The sequence below is a fragment of the Nyctibius grandis genome, chromosome 23 (genome assembly GCF_013368605.1).
Source record: "Nyctibius grandis isolate bNycGra1 chromosome 23, bNycGra1.pri, whole genome shotgun sequence".
NCBI classification, from domain to species: Eukaryota; Metazoa; Chordata; class Aves; order Nyctibiiformes; family Nyctibiidae; genus Nyctibius; species Nyctibius grandis.
This window is the reverse complement of record NC_090680.1, coordinates 1,107,405-1,130,228: the sequence shown is the minus strand read 5'-3', so window position 1 is coordinate 1,130,228 and position 22,824 is coordinate 1,107,405. Positions and strand designations below refer to the sequence as shown.

The window sequence follows — 22,824 nt, the reverse complement described above, 5'->3', positions numbered from 1 at the left end:
ACAACCAGCAGCGGGTGACAAATAGCCACTGGTCCTTCTGCTCTTCCAAGCCCAGCACTACCCTGGTTTGGAGCATAAGGCGTGCAAATCCTCTCCTCTTACCAATGAAACCCAGCTGCTCTGACTTGGTGTTTTATCTGTTTCTCTCCATTGTTCCCTCAAGCTGGTCTGTTGCTCTTTGCATGGCAAGGCCCTCTACAGAGATGTGAAAAGAAAAAAAAAAAAATCAAATTCATATGCTTACAGCAGAATGAAATGAGGGAAGGACAAAGTAGAAGGAACAACAAGAAAAGCTGATTACTATGGGGTCTGTTACCTAGCGTTACAGTATGCAGAGAAAGCCGTTAGAGGTCCATCTCTGGGACAGCAGCTGACAGGGTAGAGCCAAAGGAAAACACTGTACAGCCAGCTATCCTGCAATGCCTGCAATACAGAGATGAATGAGATGCGTTCTAACAAGCCTTTCCTCTCAACCTCCTGGTTTTCCTGGTGCATTGGGTATTTTCCTCAGAAGCACAGGAGAACTGGCACCCTCTCCCCAGTGAGACAAAAAACAGATTCCAGCCTTCAAGCGGTGTTTGGTTGTTCTGCCAAAATATTTGCTTAGCTGTCAAACAGAGGAAATGTGGGATCCACCTACAGCTGAGCTAATGAGATACAAAATCCTCCCCCAATCATCCACCCCAAACCCCTTGTTCTTGCCAAATGTGTTGGTCCAAGAGGAGCCTCCAAATTGTTTCCAGGTTATAGACCCCTTGATATGCTCCAAACCAGGTGCAGGTGTCTCAAGAAATTCCATATATGTAGACTGGAGCATGAGTTTGCTTTTCTTCATCATCTCTCACAGGCAGCCTACATCTAGTCCACTGCCCCAAGCAACCACAGGCCCAATGTCAAAACTGAGAGGTACAGTATAGTAAGTGAGAAACCTAAGGCATAGAGCAGGTAGTAAGGTCTCACAGAAACTTATATGAACTTCACTTCTGGGTAGCTGGTTTGCATTGCAGAGAGGGGACTGTCACTCATCACTGCTGGCTGGTGTCTTCAGCCCAGATCAGAACTGGAGCACAGTTAAGAGCAAGTAGCATGAAAATGCCATGCAGTCGCTGCTCGTGCTGCAGTTATCTGTGCTTTAATACAGCACTGAAGTCTCCAGGTCTGATTATCTGCCATTTGTTTATTTACTACTGCAGTGCCTAGGAATTGCAATCAGAACCCCATAGCACAAGAAGAAATAAGCCCCTGCTCTAACCAGCTCACACCTAACTTAGTACACTACCTGTGGCAAAACCTACAACCTCTGGGAAAGGGGAGAGGTGTGCATCTCCATGGCTGCCACCCAGACACAGGTCTGGAAGGAAGGATGCTTCGCAGTGTAACAGCACTCTGCTCTTTTCTTTCGCTAAACTCAGACACAACGCTGTGAGGGATAAATCTCTCCAAAGAAATGCTGGTTATTCACATACTAGCTTAGGCATCATAGTACAGCAGAAGCCGACCCCCCTGCGAAGACAGATGCAACCAAGCTAAATAAGGCATTTTTGGGAACCCATCTCACCTAGCTCACAGGATATGTGTCAAAAACACAGCCTGGTTAAAAGGAGTCTCACGAGCCCAGGAAGACACATCTGGCTGAGATTCGTGACCAACTCTCTCCTGTACAAAGAGAAACATTCCCCAGCTCATGTAACACCACACAAGAAAGATCAAAGGTGCCCTTGTGCCTCCTGATGGGTAAGCAGCTGTACCAATAACAGCAGCTGGAAAATGCAACAGGAGACTCTCAGCCAGTCCTTTCCTCCTGTGCTGGGAGCAGAGCTGCCTCCCAGGCAGCCCCCAGCAGCAGCCCCCTGTTAATTACCAGCAAGGAATTTGCACTCTGGCAGATGAAGTCATTCACCCAGCCCCAGTGCATTCGCACAAAGCAGCTCAGATCCGACAGCAGCTCCATCTGAGCAGCAGCATTGGGGTGCCACGGGCACGTATGTGCTACGCGACATCGCTTCTCCTTCAGAGCGTGTGCCACGCACGCTGCTGCTCAGAGGTTATGGTCCCTTCAGAACAGCTGGGGAGGTTGTTTAAACACACATGGGGCATTTGGCCAGCGGCTTCAGCGCAACGTGAGGTGCCTCAGACAGAACCGCTTGGTTCGGCTCCCAGACTCTGATCCCTGGGACCATCCGCAGCACAGCAGCTGCCCGACGGCACAGCACGCGCCCCAAGAAACAGGCTTTGCACGGATGAGCCTTTGCTGGGCGCCCAGGGTAGAATCACTTTTCCCTGCCTCCCCACTTAAAATACGCTTATTGCCTTGAGGCACAACTCCAGCAACGCCTGGTCTGGCGCTCAAGGGCAGGATTTCAAGGAGGAAGATGCTTATCGCTCCAAAATCAGCTCAAGGAGAAAAGTGGATGCAATTTTTTTTCTTCTACTGAAGACTGAAGATGTGCCTGCTAGACTAGACCTCGGAAGCTAGTTTTATTACATTAGTGGGTTATGTGTGACTGATGGGTTTTATTGCACAAATCCAGTGCATATTAAAAACAGCCCGAGTTACTCACGTGATTGGCACCACGGTGGCTTTTCTTTCCACTGCCACAGACAAAATATCAGTTAAAGGAGGACTGAACTATTCACAAAATCTCTATCACTAAATTTCAAAGGCAAACAGACCCTTCTTAAAATGCTTCAGGGCCAACTACAGCTATGCAATTACATCAGGTTCTCAACTTTAATTTATTCAGCTTCATTTACTAAAACAGCCGGTTTTGGTTTCAACCATTGCAAAAACGTGGGAAAAGTTTAACCAAAGCAAGCTGAGGATGCTGGCCAGGCTGTATGAACAGCCCAATGGGGAAGTACACCAGGCTTTATGAAGACCAGCTCAACTCCCAGCTCCATCTCCCCTGGGGCACACGAGCACTCTGCTGGCAAAAGGGGCACAGGTCTTGGAAAGGGTCAAGTGTTGCCCTTCCTAAATGCAAAAGCAGTCAAGCTGGACCCAGAGGAAGCACTCAGGTGAGTTAAGCAAACAGAACTTGGCCAAAACCTTTGTCTTTTCTCTCCCCCATAACATCCCTTTTCGGCTTTTCACATGGAAAAATTACACCGAGGGAAAAGGAGGTGAGGTGAAAAAAATTAATCCCAGGGTTACAACAGATGTAGACACTGCAAACACTGTGCTATCAGAAAAGGTTATAAATCTGCCTCCAGGTGCTTGTCATCGCTGTGTTGCTCGGGGGTTACAGCCCCCTCAGATCTGTCAGTAGATAGTCTTGCAAGAGGAGAGCTTCTAGCCTTCCTCCTCTAGCCCTTTTTAGTCAAAAGGAGACAAGTCAGATGAAACTCTTTACACAAGTCTTTCCAAAGGCTGGCTCATTTGGCCAGAAATGGGTTAAGGATAGCTCAGCAGAACAGCTACAGGTCTCAGAGATTAATCTGAACGGCCAGAAAACTGGCAGGAGCAGAGGGCAGGCCAGGGCAGTGACATTTCCTCTTGGCAAGACTGGATTCAGGAATGGACTTCTGTCCACAGCTGGCACAAATGTACTCATGCAGGCATAACCCTCTTTGCTGACATCTAAAATTTATGGTGAAAATAACTTTCTTGATGATTCTGAATTGGGTTTAAGCCAAAATGAAAAAAGAAAAACCCTCACTCTTATTTTGAAATAAGTATCCATGTGGGACATATAACGATGCTGGTATAATTTCAGTGGTACCACCAGTGGAAGTGCTCCCGCATGCCACCCTTCAGACCTCATGGACACAGACAGCGACTGGACTCCTCTCCAGTGTTAACCAGGTAACTTACTCCAGCAGGATATGAGCAACTGATTAACTTTTAATACATTCATCAGACACTTTGAGCCTCTCCCTTTTCCTCTATGGCGATGGATGCTTCCCAAAAATCACTCCATCTCCTTCAGAAAGCCCCAGCTGAGAACACAAGCAACTTCACCTGTGTAGCATCCCTGCTAATACTAGTGAAAGGCTGTCTCATTGAGGTTCTGACCCAGGAAGAAAGAGATAAAAAGGGCTGTTTGAAACTGGTGGCTGGCTTCCATCCGAGGACTACAGTTCACCGTCTATTGCTCTTGTGACTATTACTGAACCGGGCCAAGAAAAGCTCCCAAGTTTTGGCACGTCTCAGATTTTCCAGTCTGCACAAAATCATGCCAGGAACATTTACTGAAGCAATTTCTTTCTTTCTTTCAAGACTCTAATTATGCACCTAACAATGTTGTAGAAACAAGTGTTGTACAAAACCCCCAGTACAGTTCAGATACAATTTTGCCAACAAAAGGATTAGAAGCTTAAGGCTCGGTGTTAGTATTCTGAACATACTGAAAGGCACAAAGTGCAAACTGCAGCAGAAACAGAAGAAATAGAGAGGTTATCACTTCCAAAATCTGAAGAGGGAAAACCACACAGGAAAATGCCATACTAATCTCATTAAACGCCAGTGATGCAGGAGAGTGGTAATAAGAACTATTTAGATGGTGGCAACCATCAAAGCCGCCTCTGAAACGCAAGCAGCTCACCTGCAAGCACAGCCCACTCCCTAGAAAATGAGAAGGTCTGGATATCCCGGAGGGGGGGATACTATCCATGAGTGAACTGATGTTCACCACTCAGCAGCTGCCGGCAACAAGGAATCAAACTGAACCCCAAAACAAAAGTTGTCTGAGGTGTCAATTTTCCCTGAAACCGGACCCAAACCTCACTCATCACTCCCAAGTTTTGCTGAACTTAGACTGGAATCCAAACCAAAACATTCACTGGTTTGACACCCGGACCACTACCCCTGAAAACAGTCAAATCATTCATTTATCCACTCAAGCATGAACTGGCCTTTAAAACCACATTTTGATCATGATGGCTGTACATTTTTCTTACTCTCAGCTTGCAGATGAGGTATGGTGACATGACAGTACCTAAATTCAGGAAGCCATCCAGGTACTCAAAATTAGAGTTCATTAGGCAAAACCCAGGATTTTGCACTTTGACAGTGTCAACACGTTAGCGGCACCAGTGAAATCAGAAATCAAGGGCCAAACACATCTTGGCTATGTTTCTCCTCAATACTGACTCCAAGAGGCTTTACTCAGACCACTGCCATCACTATTTAGCTGTTATTATCATTCATCTTATGGATGCACTGCTGTGCGCTTCCTTCCTACAGAGGTTTAGTGAAACCAGAACTAGTTGAGATTTATTTAGGGTTCCTAAAAAAATGAGTAAAACCGATGTGGGTTTTTCAGGACAGTATTGGAGAGGATACACGGAAACGCTGACTACGTCAGTATGTCACGCCTTGGGAAGAAAGCGTGGTACAATATGTACAGGCAGATGCGAAGCGCTAAGTCACACTACAGCTCAGTCCTGCTCCTCTCTGTTTTCACCATAGCCACGACTAGAGCTGTAGCTTGACAGCGTCTCTCACCTTCGCTCCTCACGTGCCCCAGCGTCTGCATCGTTCGTCCCTTCGGCGAGCGGCTGGCAGTTGCGGGGAGTTTGCCGAAGAGCTTTGCTTAAGGGACAGAGCGACAGCGATGGGGCTTCACCCTACACGCCCTCCCTCTTTGCCACAACCCGGGCAGCGCAGTCCACGGGTGGGAGGCAGAAAAAGAGGGAACCGTTTGTAGGAAATCAGACGTGTTTATGCATATTTTTTTTTGTGCGGAGCCAAACTGCGATGCTCTAGGGTGGGGCTCGCCATCTGGGAGAAATATGTGGGGAGAAAAAAATGCAGGCGGGGGGGACGAGCCGCCCCCCGCCCCCCGAGCGGGACCGCTCCCCTCCGAAAGCGGGCTCGGCCTCCCTCCCCAGCCCAGCTTGAGTTGATTTTCCTAAAATCACTTCCACATTTCCCCTGCCGTAATTATCAAATATTTTGTTTCTGACCTCACTTTTAGGGAGGCCGCCGCAAGCGGGAGTTCAGGCACCGTTTATTTGCTGTCAGCAGAGCTGGGGGGGTTGCGAGGTGGGGGCTTGCTGGGGTTTTCAGTGTCATTGCAGTAAAAGAAGGGAGGAAGAAAAGAGAGAGAACGAGCGGGAGGGGAAGGGGGGTGCCGAGGGGAGCCCAGCGGGCGGCAGGCTGGGGGGGCCCGGCCCGGGACGCGCCCCCCTCGCCCCCACGGAGGGGCCCGGCGGCCCCGCAACTTCCCTCCCGCCCCGGCTGCTACTTTCCCCGGTGCCGGCAGCTCCCCCTCCCCGCTCCGGCTACCGCCCGCGGCCCGGCGGCGCCGGGGAGGGGGGACGCGGTGGAAAACGCCAGAAGGAGCCCCCCGCCCCGCTCGCCCCCCGCTCCTACCTCGGCTCGCAGCCGGGCGACGGCCAGCAAGGCGCAGAGCAGCGGCAGAGTTTTCCAGATCTGCAAGAGAGGGAGCGGGGAAGGGGGCGGTGAGCGCGGACCGGACCGAGCCAGGTCGGGGCGAGCCCGGCCGAGGCCGCCGCCAAACTTCCCTCCGCCTCGCGGCCCCGCTCACCATGCTGCGGGCGGCACCGGCGGGGCAGGAGGAGTTGCGGAGGCGCCTTCCCCAGCTCCGGCTCGCTCGGGAAGGGGAGGGCTCCCCCTCACCCCGACCCAGCAGCCCGCGGCTCCACCCCCGGCCCGACCCCCGCCGCCTCCCCCCGCCCCGGGGCCGGCTCCTCCCCGGCCCGCCGTGAGGGGGCGGCCGCCGCCCGGACCCCGCCGCCCCTCGGCGGTGCCCCCGGCGCTCCCATCGCCGCGCCCCCACGGGGGACCTCGGCCGCCTTTGAAGGCCGCTGAAGGCTGAGGGGCGTCCAGGGGACTGGCTGGGCCCGTGGCCGGGGGGCTCGGGGCCCCGGGCCCAGCGAGTGCCCGAGGCGGGATTGCCGCCCCCACCGCCCGGCCTCACACCCTCGGCCGGGCAGAAGATGGGTGCGGGGAGGCCCCCCGAGCCCTGCACTGCTGGGGACAGCCGTGCCAGGGTGCAGCTGCCCGCCAGCCCGGCCGAGAGCACCCCTCCGAGGGGGTCACAGCTGCCCCCCACATTGTCACAAAAAGGGGAAACTGAGGCGCGAGGTAGCTTCTCTGCAGGGGGGGGGGACAGTGGAAACCCAGTGCCAGCGTGCTCCAGCCCTGAGGCCACGCTGAAATCCCGGCCACGGCTACAGGTGCCATTGGTGTCAGGATGCAGGGAGGTGTAAAATAAGGGTGTCAGCCCGCGTGTATTAGGATCCAAAGGGCATTGGCTGAGTGGAACAGGCAGAGGGGGCGTTGTGCCAGGCACAGGGGGCCAAAATCCCACCTGAAATTCCTGGTGGAGCTCATTTATGTATAAATACCTGTGATCCTCTTGTTTAATCTCTTCATCTCTGAATTTCAGAAGCCTCTTGTGGCTAGAAGATAGGATCTGACAACGCAAAGAGACTGATTGTCCTGGGCCCATGCAGAGATCTCTGTTACAGCAAGCAACACCATGACACTAGTTGTCACAGGCTTTTCCTTGAGTTTTGAGGTTGGTTGTAACCAAAAATTACACCACTGGCTTTGAAATCCCATCTCACTCCGTACGCAAGCGCGCCCATAAGCCATCTATCTTCTTGTCCTGCTTTATCCTGTGCCTTCAACGCAAGCAAATGCCATGGGAGATGCTGGTGTGTGTCCCCTCATCGTTCACCAGGACCAAAGATTATTCCAGCATCCTGCTGGAAGGAGCAAACTCTGGGAAAGAGTTATCCTGAATCAGCCCACATCTGGTCTGTTCACAGCAGCTGTGCCATTTTTCTGTGCTTCCTCAAGCTCTGCTTCCCCACTCTGATTTGTTTTTAGGACTACTGTTACTAATTTTGCATTTATAAAGCATCCTCCCCAGCAAGCTCTGCTTCTGTCTGTGAGTGGTACTAGCCTATAAACCTATCCCGAAGAGATGTCTAATTATTTCATTGCTGATGCTGAGTGATGTGGTTTTCATTGTCTTTTTTAAAAAAAACCCTCACCTTTCACAATGTACCTCTTTGTTTTGGAGTCATTGATTGCCTTAGTGCATGACACAGTGCAGGCAGAGTTATGGCTGAACTTGGCTGGCCTCTAGTTTGCAGAAGCATCATAGGATCAGTCTCACCCTGAGTCACCCTGATCCGAGTGCCACGATAAGAAAAAAAACAAGTGGCAAATGATAAATACATTTTAAGAGATTCATCGATTTCTGGCCTCTTGACAGCCGGCTCTGCGGAAGCAGTGCTACATGAGGAGGCTCTCTACTTCCAGAGGGTAAAAGTGATTCATGCCACTCTTGGGAACAGAGCACTAGCAGGGGTCTCCCAGCTCCCACTCTCCCTCGCTGATACCACGGGCAGTCACCTCACGTAAGTGTGATTAGCTGCTGTGCTGGATTATACAGGTCACCACGAGCACTGGGTTTTTTTCTGTGTAATCAAAGGACTGAATAGGAAACACAAGGTAAAGGATTAATCCTCTGTTCTGCGTTGGCATTCAGGTACATGAAAGCATATCTCTTCAAGTTAGTTTTTATCTAAAACGTGGAAACGAGTAGAGGTGAAAACCAAAAAGCATCTCTCATGCTAGCATCAGAGAGTATTACCACAGGAGGACAGGTGCCCACGAGGGGAGAGAGGCATTTGTACAGCTACCCCCTTAAATCAGATCAAACGTTTGTGTGCAGACGAGACCTCTGGTATCTCTGGTAGACTTGGGGGAACAGTCCTTAGCCCTTTGCTGGGAAGATGCCGACAGTGATAGAGCCGGAGGCGTTTGTGGGAGCATGGAGGTCTGTTGTGTCAGGAAACTTATCGAGGCAGAGAAAAGGTCTGTTATCTCTTCCGTCACAAGCAGCACAAAACAATCTCAACACAGACACCAGAGCCTTAACGCTGTGTACAAAGTTTTATAACCAAACACATGATATCTGACAAACTATTCGCTTTTATTCCAAACTTCCACCATTTAAAACTGTAAACTGCAAAGGAGCAGTGTGTACTACCTAAGCGCATAAGAAATAAATCTGCTGGGAATCTTTGCTCTGTCATGACGCACCCATAACAGGGAGCTTGAATTAGAAGCTCTAGAATAAGGGGAAAGCAAATGCATTTATAGTCGTGGTTTCAAGCTGTGGCCATAATGGATATGGTAATTCATCATTGCTGGCTACACAACCAAAGTAGTATCATAAAAATGCTTTCAGCTAAAAGCTTCATTATAAGGGTGAACGATACTTGCCTGAAATTTTGAAGGTTGCAATGCTCTGGTGGGCCAAAGAAATTGGGAATCATTGCTCTACAGGGAAGATGTTATTCTATTACATACATCAATATTTCATTTCTGCTGACGCTTGCTTCCCAGTCACCGCTACTTCTAAAACAAACATTTTGTTATGCATATGGTATAGCAAATTTTGAGATACACACACATGTATGCCCAAGTGGCCACACAATCGAAATTCAGTAACAAGCTGTTGCCTGAGAAGCAGAGCAAACGAAGCCTGGACTCGTGCAAGTGTACATCTCATGGGTGGATCCATTCTCCTCTGTTTAATAAAGTGCAGTCTCCAACTGAAGCTTTCTCTGTTCTTGGGGCACTGTCAACATCACTCCCCTGGACTCTCTGGTGTCTCATGAGAGTTTCTCTGAAGCTGCAGCCTCTCCCTTATTACAGCATGTGCACACATATACACCCAAAGCGATTGTGTAAGCCTCATTTCCTAGGGAAACTAGGCTAAACACATGCCGATAATTACTTCTTAAGCCCTCGCTCAGCCCTTGTGGCTGTACCATGATATCACCCTCTCCACATTACCTCACTCCCACCCACCACCCACATCCTTCACGTCTCCTCCTTTCCCTGCTGCCATAAGAAACATCAGCCCTCAGGGATGGGGTTGTGCTTGCAGCGTTGTGCTGGTCAGTGACCGCCCTGCCTGCACTGCATTTTAGGTGACAGTTCAAGAAACCAAGTTTTTGTCAAGTGGCCTTCATGATGGAGCAGTAACCTATCCCGCTGAAGAGTAAGAAATTTGCAGCAGTCTTATTTGGTGGAATTAGGAATTAGGAAGCTGAGTATTATTTTTGAATAGCAGATGCATAAGGTTGTAGCTGAGAAGGCTCAGCTCATGTGGGACCAGAGGCATCCGTGTCGCCTTGAGCTACATGAGCAGTGACTCCTCATGGACCCTGAGGAAGAGCCAAAGGACACGTGGGCTTTCCCAGCAGAAACAGGCCAGGACTGTAAGACATGATGGGGAAGCCTAGAGCGGGGTTACACATGCAAAGGTGCAGGCGTCAGACCTGAATGAATGCTGGGATGACCACAAGGTTGGTGTGAGAGTCCCCAGGGCTGTCACACGTGGATCACGCGGACACCTCGCCACCTTGGGTGAGAACTCAGGCCTGCAGCAACCTTCTCCAGGTGCTCTCCTGACATGGTGGTGCTGACTTCACATCACCCCCAGCACATGCCGTGTCCCGACTCCCCTGAGGAGCTTTACCTGGACCTTGCTCTCAGCCTGTGAGTGGGGAGTAGTGGGTTGGTAGGTGGGAACCCCCAAACGCGCACTGGTAGGTGAATGGTGTGTAAGTAAGGAGGCAGCTTCTTACCCTGAATTTTGGGAAGATGCTGGATGACTCTCTTTATCCCATCCTAGCTGCAGCGCACCACCCAAACTCTTAAATTGAAATAGGAGGGGCCTCTAGTATACGTACGCAGCTGGGTGAACTAACCCAGGTCTAAGGCTTCTCTGGGTCAGGGAGAGTAACTCAGAGATATACTTTTCTAACCGAAATTCAACTCAGGCAAGAGGTAAGTGTTGTTGACCGTGATGTGAGGATACACACATGACACACAGATAAGTTAAATCTCCTTTTTTTACAGCGCAGTTATGGCTCACGCCCCTATAGTTTTGTCACCTTGCAGCCTGCGCTTTGTTAAATACAGCTATTTTTTTCTATTCTTCCCGCTTTGCTTTTTGCTTCATTTCCTTGCTCTTGTGATTTTCTTTCTTACTGTGGTTTCTCCATTCCTTGCTCTTGCTCCAGCTGCAGCATCTGTACTAATCATGATTGCTTAAAGCTCTATCTCAGACATGATGTAGTGAAGTGCTGTACCTTCCCCCTTTTTCCCTCCTAGCAGATGTCTTTATTTTGCAGGTTTTACTGGGGACATCGCTAACTAAAGGGCACACAAGGCTGGCACCAGGAGGCTATTTGGTTTGTATAAAATGCATTCTCTAATGGTTAATGCATTGCATGGGCTTTTGGATATTCTATTAGCTAGAACAGTAAAATGCCTAAATAGCTTTGACAACCTGGCCCTTAAACTTTACCCTTGGTATCCCTTATTCAAGGTGAGGTTTTCTAACCTAAGACAAGCTCCCAAGGTGTCACCTCCTCACAGATTTCATCCAGCCCCAGCACCCCGGTGCGATAACCAAGGTAAGCCGTGCCCACCAGGAGTGGGCACAGAACTGCACCCGTGTCCAGCCTGTGTAACCATATCCACTTTGCGTTTGCCACAGCCTGGCCAAGGGTAACTTGACGTTCGCAGTGCCTTGTAGACTCGAACTACACTCAGATCCAAGTCATGGTGCAAGAAAGGAAAATCTGTCTCAAAACCTCAGTACAGAAAGAGTCCCTCTATCCTGAATAGCGTACCTTGCTTCTGTCTCAGCATGTTCCTCGTGCCAGTTCACTCCAGCTGCTGTCAGGCCATGATGCATCACAAGTAAGTGATATGCTTCTGCTTTTGACTCTGCTATTGCACGTGCCCTTTGTAAAGAGGCTGAGGGCACAGGGCTTGTTCAGCCTGCAGAGGAGACCCTGTTTGGAGCAGGAGGATAGACTAGGGACTTCCTGAGGTCCCTTCCAACCTGAATTATCCACTGAATTTGTTCGGTCCTATGTGTTTGCTAAAGCCTTCAAACTAAAAGCGCTCTCATAAGAGAAGTCCTACCCAGCCAGAAGCAGGTTGGCAGCACACCCTGAAAGAGCCCTCTAGGATGCTACTAGCCCATGGCCAAACAGCTCAGAGCTGACAAATCCATTAGCTGTGCTCTGAGGATACGGTCCTGTCAGAATTGCTATCGTTCCTTAACCCACAATGACCACGGTCACACACCTGGAGCAATAGCTGGCATGAAGGAAACAGGGTTCCCAGCAGTCCCATGGCCCCTATCGGCACCTACAAGGCCGCTCTCCAACCTCCTGTGGAATAAGAGCTATCCCAGCTGCCAGATGTGTGCCACCACCGTTGTGTAGATGCTGGCTGATCACAGAGGTTGGTTCATAGAGACTGCCCAGCACATCTACCCTGGTGCAGAGGAGATGTGGCTTATCTGCTTAGACAAGTGAGAACCTTATTCCATCCAAATGAGGCAGTCACTAGCAAGACATCTGCACCCACAGTTATTTTGTGGGGTCCTAGCTTACGTGCTACTGCCACAACTTGTTGGATTTGAATCTGACCCCAGAAAGCCCTCCAGAGAGAGGTCTGATAATGCAACAGGCAGCTGCAGGAGTCTGGCAAAATCAGACTTGGGACTGGCATCAAGGTAAGGTGAGTTGTCCATCGTACAGGTGGCTGAATGGGCCCATACAATTTATAGGATGGATTTCCTAGTGTGTAATGCTGCATCACAAACCAGCATGGAGATACACTTCAAGGCAGAGTCTTGACTTGCCTCTACACCTGCTAATGTCACATGCACTTCACAGCACATACTGTTAAATATGACACAAGTGAAGAAACAATCATTACTGCTTTCCACTTCCTTCCCCATTACCTCCCTCATTTTGCACACACATTCACTGAGAAGTTGCTAAGGTTGCTTCTGGCAGAGCATAGAGTCAAACCCAGGACTCTTCTATGGCAGGATGAAATTTCAGCTAATGTGTCTTTCTGCATCATTAAGCTACAAAGATGTACTTGGCTCTGCCACGTTTCATGCGATGAGCCCAGGCACCCCATCCCCAACGCGCTACTGCTGCGGAGTGCGTGGTTGTCTGCCACCGGCAAATCCCGATTCGCACAATTAAGAGCACTTTCTCCATTAGCTGGAACAGTAGGGGGTTTGTGCTCCTGAATGTCGCAGGAAATCAGCCCAGGATGTCTTGAGCTCAGTCACAGGCCATTATAATCTATCAATTATATCGCAACAAAACACAAGTGTTCCACATGCCACTCACTCGTCTCACCTCTCAATCGCTGCTGCCACACAGGGGTAAGTCTGAATTAAATATCCAGCAAAATTTCCCAGAGGCGTGCTAACGCCTCCCGTCCTGCTGTAGAGAAGCAGGCACTCACTCTTCACCAAGCAAAGGTCATCACTCATGGCTTGGCTGTGGGACCCACAACTCTTGACTACCAAGTCAGAGAGCCAAGTGCCAGAAGAGCCAGAGGGCATTTCAAGGGACTGTATTGATTAGCCCCCTTCCCACGCTCTCTCAGCAGTGTCCTTCTTCCCTCCCTGCAGCATGTGAACAAGCACTGCTTGCAGTCAAAGCTGAAGAGCTGTTCCAGTGCTGGGCAGAGGAGGTGCATGGAAGAGCCCCTGGAGGAAGATGCTTCAAAGCATGTTGAAAAAGTGTCTGCTGGTGGGAGCAGATTGGTTGGGGAAATCAGCTTCTTCAAAATAAGGAAACTGGTGAGAAAGGTCTATCAGATCTCCCAAAGCTGAGGCAAGAGGGCTGGGTTGCACCTGGATTAATATGAGCATCACAGGAAATGCTGGGGTGTGTGGAGCCAGGCCCTTTTTTGGGAAGGGAGGGCATGGACACAGAGCTAACAAGCCTGGTAAGATATGGGGGGATTTTGTGTGGAGGCTTTTGTGTCCCTCAGCACCATGCAATCCATCTGTGACGGATGGGAGCTCAGAGACCTCTGAGGTGATGCTCTGCAGAGCAGCTCTGTCTGGGGATGTCTCCTAACCTGCATAACCTGCCCACAGCTCTGTAATGATGGAAACTGAGTGCACCTCAAGACGCCACCGATCCACTCAAACAATTGCCACAGCAGATCCTGTCTCTCAACACTGTTACAGGACTGTTAGAGTGCATCTTGAACTCACGTCCCATAGCTACCTGCTCCTTACCCTTACATTATACATATACAAAACCCTCTCATGGACTGTGCAGGTCAGGCATATAGTGCAGAAGTTCCTGGGTTCTGCTACCCACACTGAATAATTTTGCTAGCTATTTCTCATCCTCCAAGGATGGGCAACCTGCTAGCATTGAACATGCTCAAACACACTTAGCTATTTGTTCCAGCCCTTGGCAGGGTGTGGGATGCTTGCTAGAAGGCGTTCAGGAATTTTGCTGCCCAAAATGTGTTTGTGTGAGTCGTGCCTGGGTCAGTAGGGGCTGGGTGTGGAACAGCAACTCTGTGAGTCACCAGGGGTCTGTGAGACCAGGAGGAGAGGTCCACACAGCCTTATTTAACCACAGACAGTTGCAACGTTTGGTACACAAATTTGGGATGGATGTTCTGGTGGTCTACATGAGAAAGCTTGGGAGTTGACAATTTAAGTTGGGACAGCTGATCTAAGACACGAGCTTTAGCTCAGAGACTCTTATAAAATGAGAAATTGGGCTGTTAAGCAAGAAAATGTGCAATGTGTTAGTAAACACAGCTCACCCTAGAGACTAGCTCTTGTCATTGCTTAGCAATGCTATGAAATCATATATTCCCCTCCCAGCCCTGGGCTAGGCAGTGGAAACCAAGGGGTTTTAGTTTTCCTCCCTACAGAGGTGCAATGCCTGTCTTCAACCAGAGCTATCACTCCCTAGGAGATGCTAAGCACCCTCATCTCCACCACAGAGGCTGGCAAGCACAGTTGCTGAGTACCTGGAGATCAGGCTGTTGCATTAAGTTGTAAGTATGGAGAAAGTGTCTGACCCTAGACATCCATATTTGAACATGTTGGCCTTTAATTGCTGCAGCCAAGCTGCCCCAGTGGGTCAGGATTTGTGCCAGGCGTTTTATGTGTGAGAAGAGGATAAATAGCTGTAAACAAAGCCCATCCAAAGGAAAAGGTCACTGCTTTCAAGCTGTGTGAGAGAAAGCTTCTGGATTGGAAATGTTAGTGACAGAAGGCAAAATGGATAAGAAGGTGTGATTGAAAACAGGACAAGTTGTCCCACGAGAATGGAAACTGGAAGAGTGGGGTGGGGGAGCTCGGATGTCATACTCACTACCCTGGGCCAGTGCAGTGCTGCAGAGACCACTGAACTACGTTAGGCAAAGGAGGTGAGAGACACCTTTCTGGTAGAACAACAGACTGGAAGAGATGAGCAAAGCAAGCCATGAGCAAAAGGAAAGGATGAAAGCAGCATCAGAGGGCTTGGGAAGTGGGACAGGCAGGCTCCAGCTGAATGGCACAGATTTGGAGGGGCCTGCCCATCACTGGGAGGCTGAGGGAGGGACAGATTCGCACTGGAAGTGTGGCATCTCCTTCTCAAATCCCAGCTGGACAACCGACACTCACAAGTTTGTTGACTCGAACACTAGAGCACTCCCACCTTTAGAAATGGAGTCTGTTCACTGGATCTGAACCTTTGACTCCATTTAAATGCTTGTGTCCATGAGTTCCCACAGCAAGAGGTGCAGCTGTTTAGCAATAGCTCTGGTAGAGCCCAAAATGCTGAATAAAATCTGTCCACTGAACCCAGCCCTCCAGTATCTTTCACAAGCTTGCACCTATCTCCATCTAGCAAGGTATAAGGTCATCTGCTGCACACAAAACATCTGGCTTGGCAGTTTTGGCTCCTGTGGGTACCTATCCTGGTTTGGTGGGAGAAGCTCGACAGACAGGCAACATAGGCAGGTCTGGATGGAGCCACGCTTTGTAACTCTGTCCCCATTCAAAGCTGTACATGATGTACACAAGATGTGGCCAGAAGCTCTGGGGTGGGGGTGTTAGAGGCCTCTCCCACCATCCCATTCCCCAGGAAATGCAAACCTGGCAATGGCCTGCCTCTGAGTTAGTGTCACGCCTGGAAATGACAAAATTAACGTAAGCTGTGAATTTACATACTTTTCAGCCATTTATGGCCTTGTCTGAGCCTAAATAAAAGCCATGGTCCCTGGAAAATTTGGGCCCGTTTGTCAGCGAGGCATTCCAGAGAAAACATCACGTGTTCATTTCATGAAGTGAAATAAGATCTTTGTTCTGCATGCTTCCCCCTCCCCCTCTACCCCCCCGCCTTTTTCTGAATGAGGCAGTTTTGTCCAGGGAATACAAGCCAATGTTCCAATCCCTCACAGACGTTTCCCATTATCAGAGCTGCCTCTTGTCCTCCAAATCATTTTCCACAGGACTCCTGTAACTTAGGCTGGGAAATGAAGCCAAGAGCTCAGAAGAAAAGACCCTATTCCAGGCTGCTGACAAGACTGAAAAATGCTGCAGGGTGTTGCTGGGACCACCCAGCCTGAAGCATCCTCAGCAGGGGAGCCGCTGAAAAAGATGCTAGGGGTGGGAGGAGGCTCACTGTACTGTTTAGCCGTTTAAACAGCTTGGTAAATTAACTTTGATGAGGTATAATCACACTGTGTGGAACTGGCTATAGAGACTGGTGGTAGACAACTGTGACTGGTGATTAACTCCGCCGTGTACAGCACAAAGGGCCTTTGTGTTGCACCCTTGAGACCTACTCATATTTTGTGAGATCCCTCTGTCTGGGGGTCAAATTGCCCCTGTTGTAGAAAAATACTGAAGGGGGTTGGAAGAAGGAAAGGAAAACTCACGTGAGGCTTTCTGTTTGGATTCTTCTTTTTCCCCCTCAAAGCATCATCCTCTGCTGGGGGGAACCACATGTATGGAAGACCCAAGAAACTCCCTTCCTGCAAACAGAAACCAGTTACTGGAATGGCATCAGGCTCCGCTCTGTAGACTCCCCGTCCCATCAAGCTCAGCTGCAGAGGAGGTCACCAAGCTGGGAGGGCCCATCTGAAGAACCCACAAAGCCCCTTTCTGCATCCTCACATAACTTTGACATTCTGGTCCTTGGAGTCTTCTGCTGAAGTTTCTCCAAATGTCATGATCTCATCTGCCTTGAGAAAGAGAATCTGCAGTGCCTTGTTTACACTAATGGTGTACTGCTTCACCTAGCTGATTCTCCCTCCCCTTCGGGGGTCCTATCTTGTTCTTTCTTTTCTTGCAAACATTATAATGCAATGGTAAGGTAAACACAATGAAAGACAACTTAGTTTCATTGTTCGGTCAGAGCAAAGATCAGACATTTACCCCAAAGCAATGGTGATTTTTCCTTGGCTGCTAAGAAACGCTGTTCTGAACAGATGAGACACTCTGGTAAGGAGGTGATAGATCATTTGCCAGTCACGTGTGTTTAAGGAGAGATATGCGATGCCCAAGGAGAGATATCAGCTTTTGCAACCAAGAAGCAAGAAAAGGGAATAAAGAAGGGGAAAACCTAAAGGAAATACTGATGTTTGGGAATAAAAATGGCAGAACTGAGGCAGATAAACTGGGAGAATTCAGATCTGGAGAGATGCATCAGAGAGTGTGAAGACAGGACAGGTGGTAAAAGCCATGGAAAGGAAAGAATTAAAACAAGTTTTATCTGTCCTTCAGTGGGAGGGTGCTACCTAGTGAAGTAAGAGGGTAGTTAACAGAACTAGATCACACATGACCCACCTGCACGGGATCTTTCTCTTTTAAAAAAAAATTGTGTTTCTTTACATTTCGATGTCTTAATCACGGGTCTGTGTACAGAAGTTCAGGGCTGGGGTCTTGCTGTGCTTTCAGGTTGCACAGTGCATATGCAGGAGAGCCACGCTGATACCCACTGAGCTCGGTAAGGCGTAGGCTGGAGGTGCAGCCCTTGCAAAGCCGTTTGCAGAGCACCTTCCACGGCAGGTCGGAGCTAGGAACTGCCTCCCTCATTTCGGGAGGACACCTCTGACAACACATTGCTGAGGTGGTACAAGGGCAGAGGGGTCACATATGCTTTTGCTTCTGGGCAGAGGCTCAGCTTCTGTAAACCTCGGAAACGCCGGACTACACGGATCGCAGGACAGCAGAGGGCACACTGCAATCACTGCAGGTACGGGTTGGCTCGGGAGCAGCCCGGGTTAGACCACACGGGAAGCACACAGAGATGTCTCCTGATATACCTACTGTTCAGGGGAGATGTGTCTGTCACCCAGAGGAGACAGACATCAGCCCACAAAAAAGGGGAGGGAAGAGAAAGGGAAGTGGGGAGTGGGGGTGTCCTAGCTGAGGTGACAGCACACGGGCTGGCAGAGGCCATGTGTGGAGCTCCTGAAGAGCAGCTGATGTGAGGGGGTCACTTGGGGTTTCACTGCAATGCAAGGGTCAATCCGAAATAACCTTCCGTGTCCTGACAGTTCAAAGCATTTCAACTTGGCAAGACTTTCATCTGTCTCATCTTCCAAAACAGAGTAAAAAAAAACCCCAAACCAACAGCAACAAACGCCCACGCTGTGGTATCACAAGGATACCCACCAAGAACAACAGTGGGGCTGAAGCCTTTACCAACCGGGAGTGACAGCCTCTTTAATGGACCAGGAGGAGAGGATGCTGCCCGTGTGCTGACAGCACATCCCTCCGAGTCTGGTGGGCAGCAGATGGGTGGCTGCTGCCCAGCCTCTCCTGGTAACAGTGTGACCCAGTCCTATCTTTCCAGTCCAGTTCCTTCATTCCTACCTTGCCCTGGTCCTTCCTGTACCCAGGGCTGGTTTCTGATCCCAGTCCTGTTTTCTCTGCGGCCACTGCCTCCACTCCTCAGAATCTGCTTGCTTTCTCCACTCAGCCCCCAAAGCACCAGCCTACCTCCAGGTTTGAGGCTCAGTCTCCCTCCTCTTCTCCCTGGCACTCCCCCAAATATCTATCCCCTGCTCCCAGTCTACCTCCTCCAGCTCCTTGTCCAGTCACCCACCCTTCCAGTCTTTTTCCTCAGGTCCATCCACAGTCCCTCCACCTCAGCTGCTTCTGGCTGTGTCTCTCCTCTCCCAGTCTGATCTTCCCCAGTAGTCCAGATCCTACCATTTCTGTCCTACATATCCCTGGTCACCCTTTGTCACCCACAGTCACTGCCTTCTCCCTATTTCAGCCCCAGGAGGCTTGTCCCAATACAACTCCTTTTCTTCCCATCTTGTCCTCTCCACCCAATTCTGCATTGCAGGTAAATGCCCTTCCTTCTCCAAGCTGCTTGGCCAACTGGCAAAGGCATCATCAGAGCACAGAAACAGCAGGCTCCCTACCTCCAGCTGTGAGTCAAATGGGCAAACTCATCCACTCCGTGAAGAGACACATGCTGCTGCCTTCACCCAACCTATGAAGATCAGAGCTGGTACCCATGCACCCATCCAGGATGCAGGAAGTGTTCGGGCCATTTCAGTGGCCTTCAAGTGGTGTGATGACATGGAGATATGGACATTGTGTTCCTCCTCAGACACAGCTCCATTATACCTTCTCAAGCAAAGCCCTCTTAAGACAACCAGCTTTGTATCCTCAGGAAAAGCAACAGATGATCTGCGGAGAAATGTACATCCCTGGGTCATTTCCTGATGGGAGATGGGAAAGGCAGTGAAATCTGGTGACTGCAATCCTGTGTTCCTAATGACAGTACTTAACATCAACTGAGCTTCCTGACGGACAGGTAAGGTCGCACCGAAGCTTCCCATCATTTCACAGCCCTGGAGAGTGCAGAAAACACAAGCTAAAGCCATTTGTTTCCCATTCCACACTGCTGGCAAGGCTGATCCCAGTAAAATAAAGGCAGAAGGAAGTGGGCTAGAGCTGGGAAGGCTGAGTACAGCAGGAGGAAGAAAAAAAGTTGTGGCTAAAGAGTTCGGCCAAGGCTGGGACAAGGAAAAGGAAGAGAAGGAGGGGACAGACATTTTTTGGGAACATACTGGACTCCATCTGAAAAAATAACTGCTAGTTCTCCACAGTAACAGCTTTTTGGAGCACTTTCTGCAAAAGAAAAAACACTCCAACAGGCACATTTTTTTCTCTCCTTAGAAATGTGACTGTTTGTAGAGCCAACAAGACAACCCCTCTCTTACAGCATATTACAAAACCCTGTCAGCTCCTGGCTGCCAAACATTCACCATTTGTTTGTACTGAAATTTTCCATTCTTGCTCTCCATCTCAGACATGTATTTCCTTTTAAGTTCTTACAGAAATAGCATCCTTGCTTACTGAAAAGGGGCTTGGGAAAAGAATAGTTTTAACAGTGCAGACTTGTTTTTCCAACCATTCCAGAAACGAGTAGAAATTCAGGCAGTTGAAGCAAGAACTTTAGATTAGAGAGAGGAGGCATCATCTTCTTCATTTTTTTTCTCTCAGATCCTCAGCTGACTGTGTGAGACCCCTCAGAAAACTCTGTTTGGATATATCAGCACAAATACCACTTTGGGTGGCTACAGCTAACTGATCGCTGTGGCTAACTGGTGGAAATAACCAGTGGACCCTGGCTGAAAACTGTGGATCCTGGTTCCTTTGATTTTACAGAGGTGTTCACACTCCTAAATTTTGGCAGCCTGGCACTTTCCTTAATTTAAAATAAAAAAGCTCCTCCCCCACCCTTTTGTGACTTTCCTTTTTTCTTTTGATACTTGAAATGTTGCGACAAGACTATGAAATTTGGCAGGGTACAGGAGTCAGGGAGAGAAAGACAACTTTTTTTTTTTTTAATGTGGTCTCATGAAAATGTGTTCAGATTTTGGGTTGAAGTACAAAATGTCACAAATTTCCATTTCCCATCTGTGACTGGCATAGCACAGCTTGTGGTTCTGGCCACTTGCCATAACTCCCTGACAGTTTTACTGCCATGTGCAAGTCCTGGCCCTGTGTCCCACTCTACCACTTTCCAGAGAGCTTTGGTCCAGCTGATCTATTGCCAGCAGAGAAGATGTGGCCACATGTGATACAGGAAAAGTCTTTGATAGGTGATGTCTATGTGCGTGTGTGTTTCTCCCCTAGGAAAATGAAGTGTTGGGTTACTAGAACATTGGTCCGTAGTATCTTTGTAGCCAACATGGGGAGGTATGGACTGGATGGGTGGACTACAAAGTGGGTGAAAATATGCTGGACAGGTGAGCTTGAAGCGTAGAGGTCAGTGTTTCAAAGTCTTATAGGAAGCCCGTTACGAGTAACATTCCTTAGGGGGTCAATACTGGGATCAATACCGTTTAACGTCCTCCTCTACAGGAGGAAAAGGAGGCAGAGAACACCTTAAAGAGTTAACAGACAGCAAAGTCGGAGAAGTGGTGGGTATGCTGGAGGGCAGCGCTGCCATTTAGAAGGACCTACATAAGCTGAAGAAGTGGGCTGGCAGAAACCTCATGAAATTTAACAACTGCAAACGTAAAGTTGCAGTTTACGTTTGCAATAACCATGATCAGCCACAGTCCAGGTATGTCCAGGCAAGGCCAAAGTGACAAGGAAGGTCTGAGGTCAAGCTGGGAACTCAAGTCACTGTGGTCCAAGGCTAGATGCAACATACACTCAAGACAGCTCAGGCAAGAGCTAAGGCCAAGGGACTGAGCTTCAGTGCCATTCCTGGGCCAGTGGGTGATGGAGGGTCCAGAGGAGGCTGGCCAGGGCAATGACGGCTTGCAGGTGACAGCCATCACAAGGGGAAGCCTAGGAATAACATTACCTCTTGGCTGGTTAAGCACTTCTAACCCTCTGCCAATAACAGAACTTATTCTCTGACATTCAGCTTTTTAATTGCCACCCTGCTCTATTCTAAGACCTCTTCCTCTCCCACTCTTTGATGTTAGGTGACTATTAATAGCCTCTCCCACAAGGAGCTGGAAGCAGAGGGAGAACTAAGAGAATTATATTATGAAATGCTACAATCAATGCCCTGCAAAGGAGTGGAGAAGAGATGCTCACTGCCAGCTTCTCCTTCTCACACCAGAGCCTCCCAGGCAGCACCAGCTCCCTGGCTCAGGCAGCTCGGCCACAGCTATAATTCAGTGTGAGTGAAAAATTTTATTTCAGCAGGAAAAGCTGAAACAGCAGAAGGCTTCTTGTCGCTGTCTCTGGACAAGGCCAGGAGAGGCAGAAATGGTTTGTTTAATGCCGTCTCTCATTATTCCTGGCACTTTATGACTCATTAAGTGTCCTAGTTTTGTAACTAACTCCTGCTGAGCTCAACATTTGATACACATTTATGGGTGGCCTGTTGGCTGTAATAACGATTGAACTATTCATAATTCCCCTAACCACGTTAACTCCTTCCTTTGCGTGCCAGTTTTCCTTTAAAGATCTGTAAGATAAAGATATTGGGGAGTTCAGTTCTTAACACAGAACAAATTACATTTATCTGGACAATTTATTAGCATACTGTGTCTAATTGCAGCAGTGTGTCTATATGCTGCAATTAGACACACTTGTCCTGAGCCTAAATAAACTATGCTGCGTCCTAGTATCTTTTACACTGCTGCCCTTCTGTATCTACTCTGCTTTTTTACTACAGATTTATCCATGCAGATGGATGCCTGATACCGATTTCCCTCAGAAGAAGGTCAGCAGCACACCCATTAGTGTTCATTCACTAGTATGGAACGGGAACAGTAGCCAAAAGACCCTTCTTGCCCATAACAGGTGGGAATTAGAAGTAAGGGACCTCTGTTCGGGAACCTTCTTGTGGTAGGAGTGATCTTGTCAGCTTCTGCCCTGTTTTCCATCTTGCTTTTTTTACCAAAGGTCAGCAAGAATTCAAAACAGAGCCCAGCAACATGTTGACCCAACCTGGCAACTGATGCAAACAGGGCAACCGCAAGCGCTCAGCACAAGTTTGACAGACACAACTATTTTTTGAGATGACAGCACATTTAACCTGTCTCTT

The 22,824-nt window shown here is 49.2% G+C and overlaps 1 protein-coding gene across 1 annotated transcript in view; it reads right to left on the bottom strand.

Moving 5' to 3' along the window:
- FSTL1 (follistatin like 1) overlaps positions 1-6,588 on the bottom strand; it is a 54,813-nt gene extending 48,225 nt beyond the window's left edge. The window contains exons 1-2 of the mRNA XM_068417462.1: positions 6,492-6,588; positions 6,317-6,376 (exon numbers count right to left, since the gene is read on the bottom strand). Of these exons, the coding sequence (XP_068273563.1) occupies positions 6,317-6,376; positions 6,492-6,494 (63 nt within the window). The 5' untranslated portion in view covers positions 6,495-6,588. The remainder of the gene's footprint in view (positions 1-6,316; positions 6,377-6,491) is intronic.
- Positions 6,589-22,824: the final 16,236 nt, after the last annotated feature.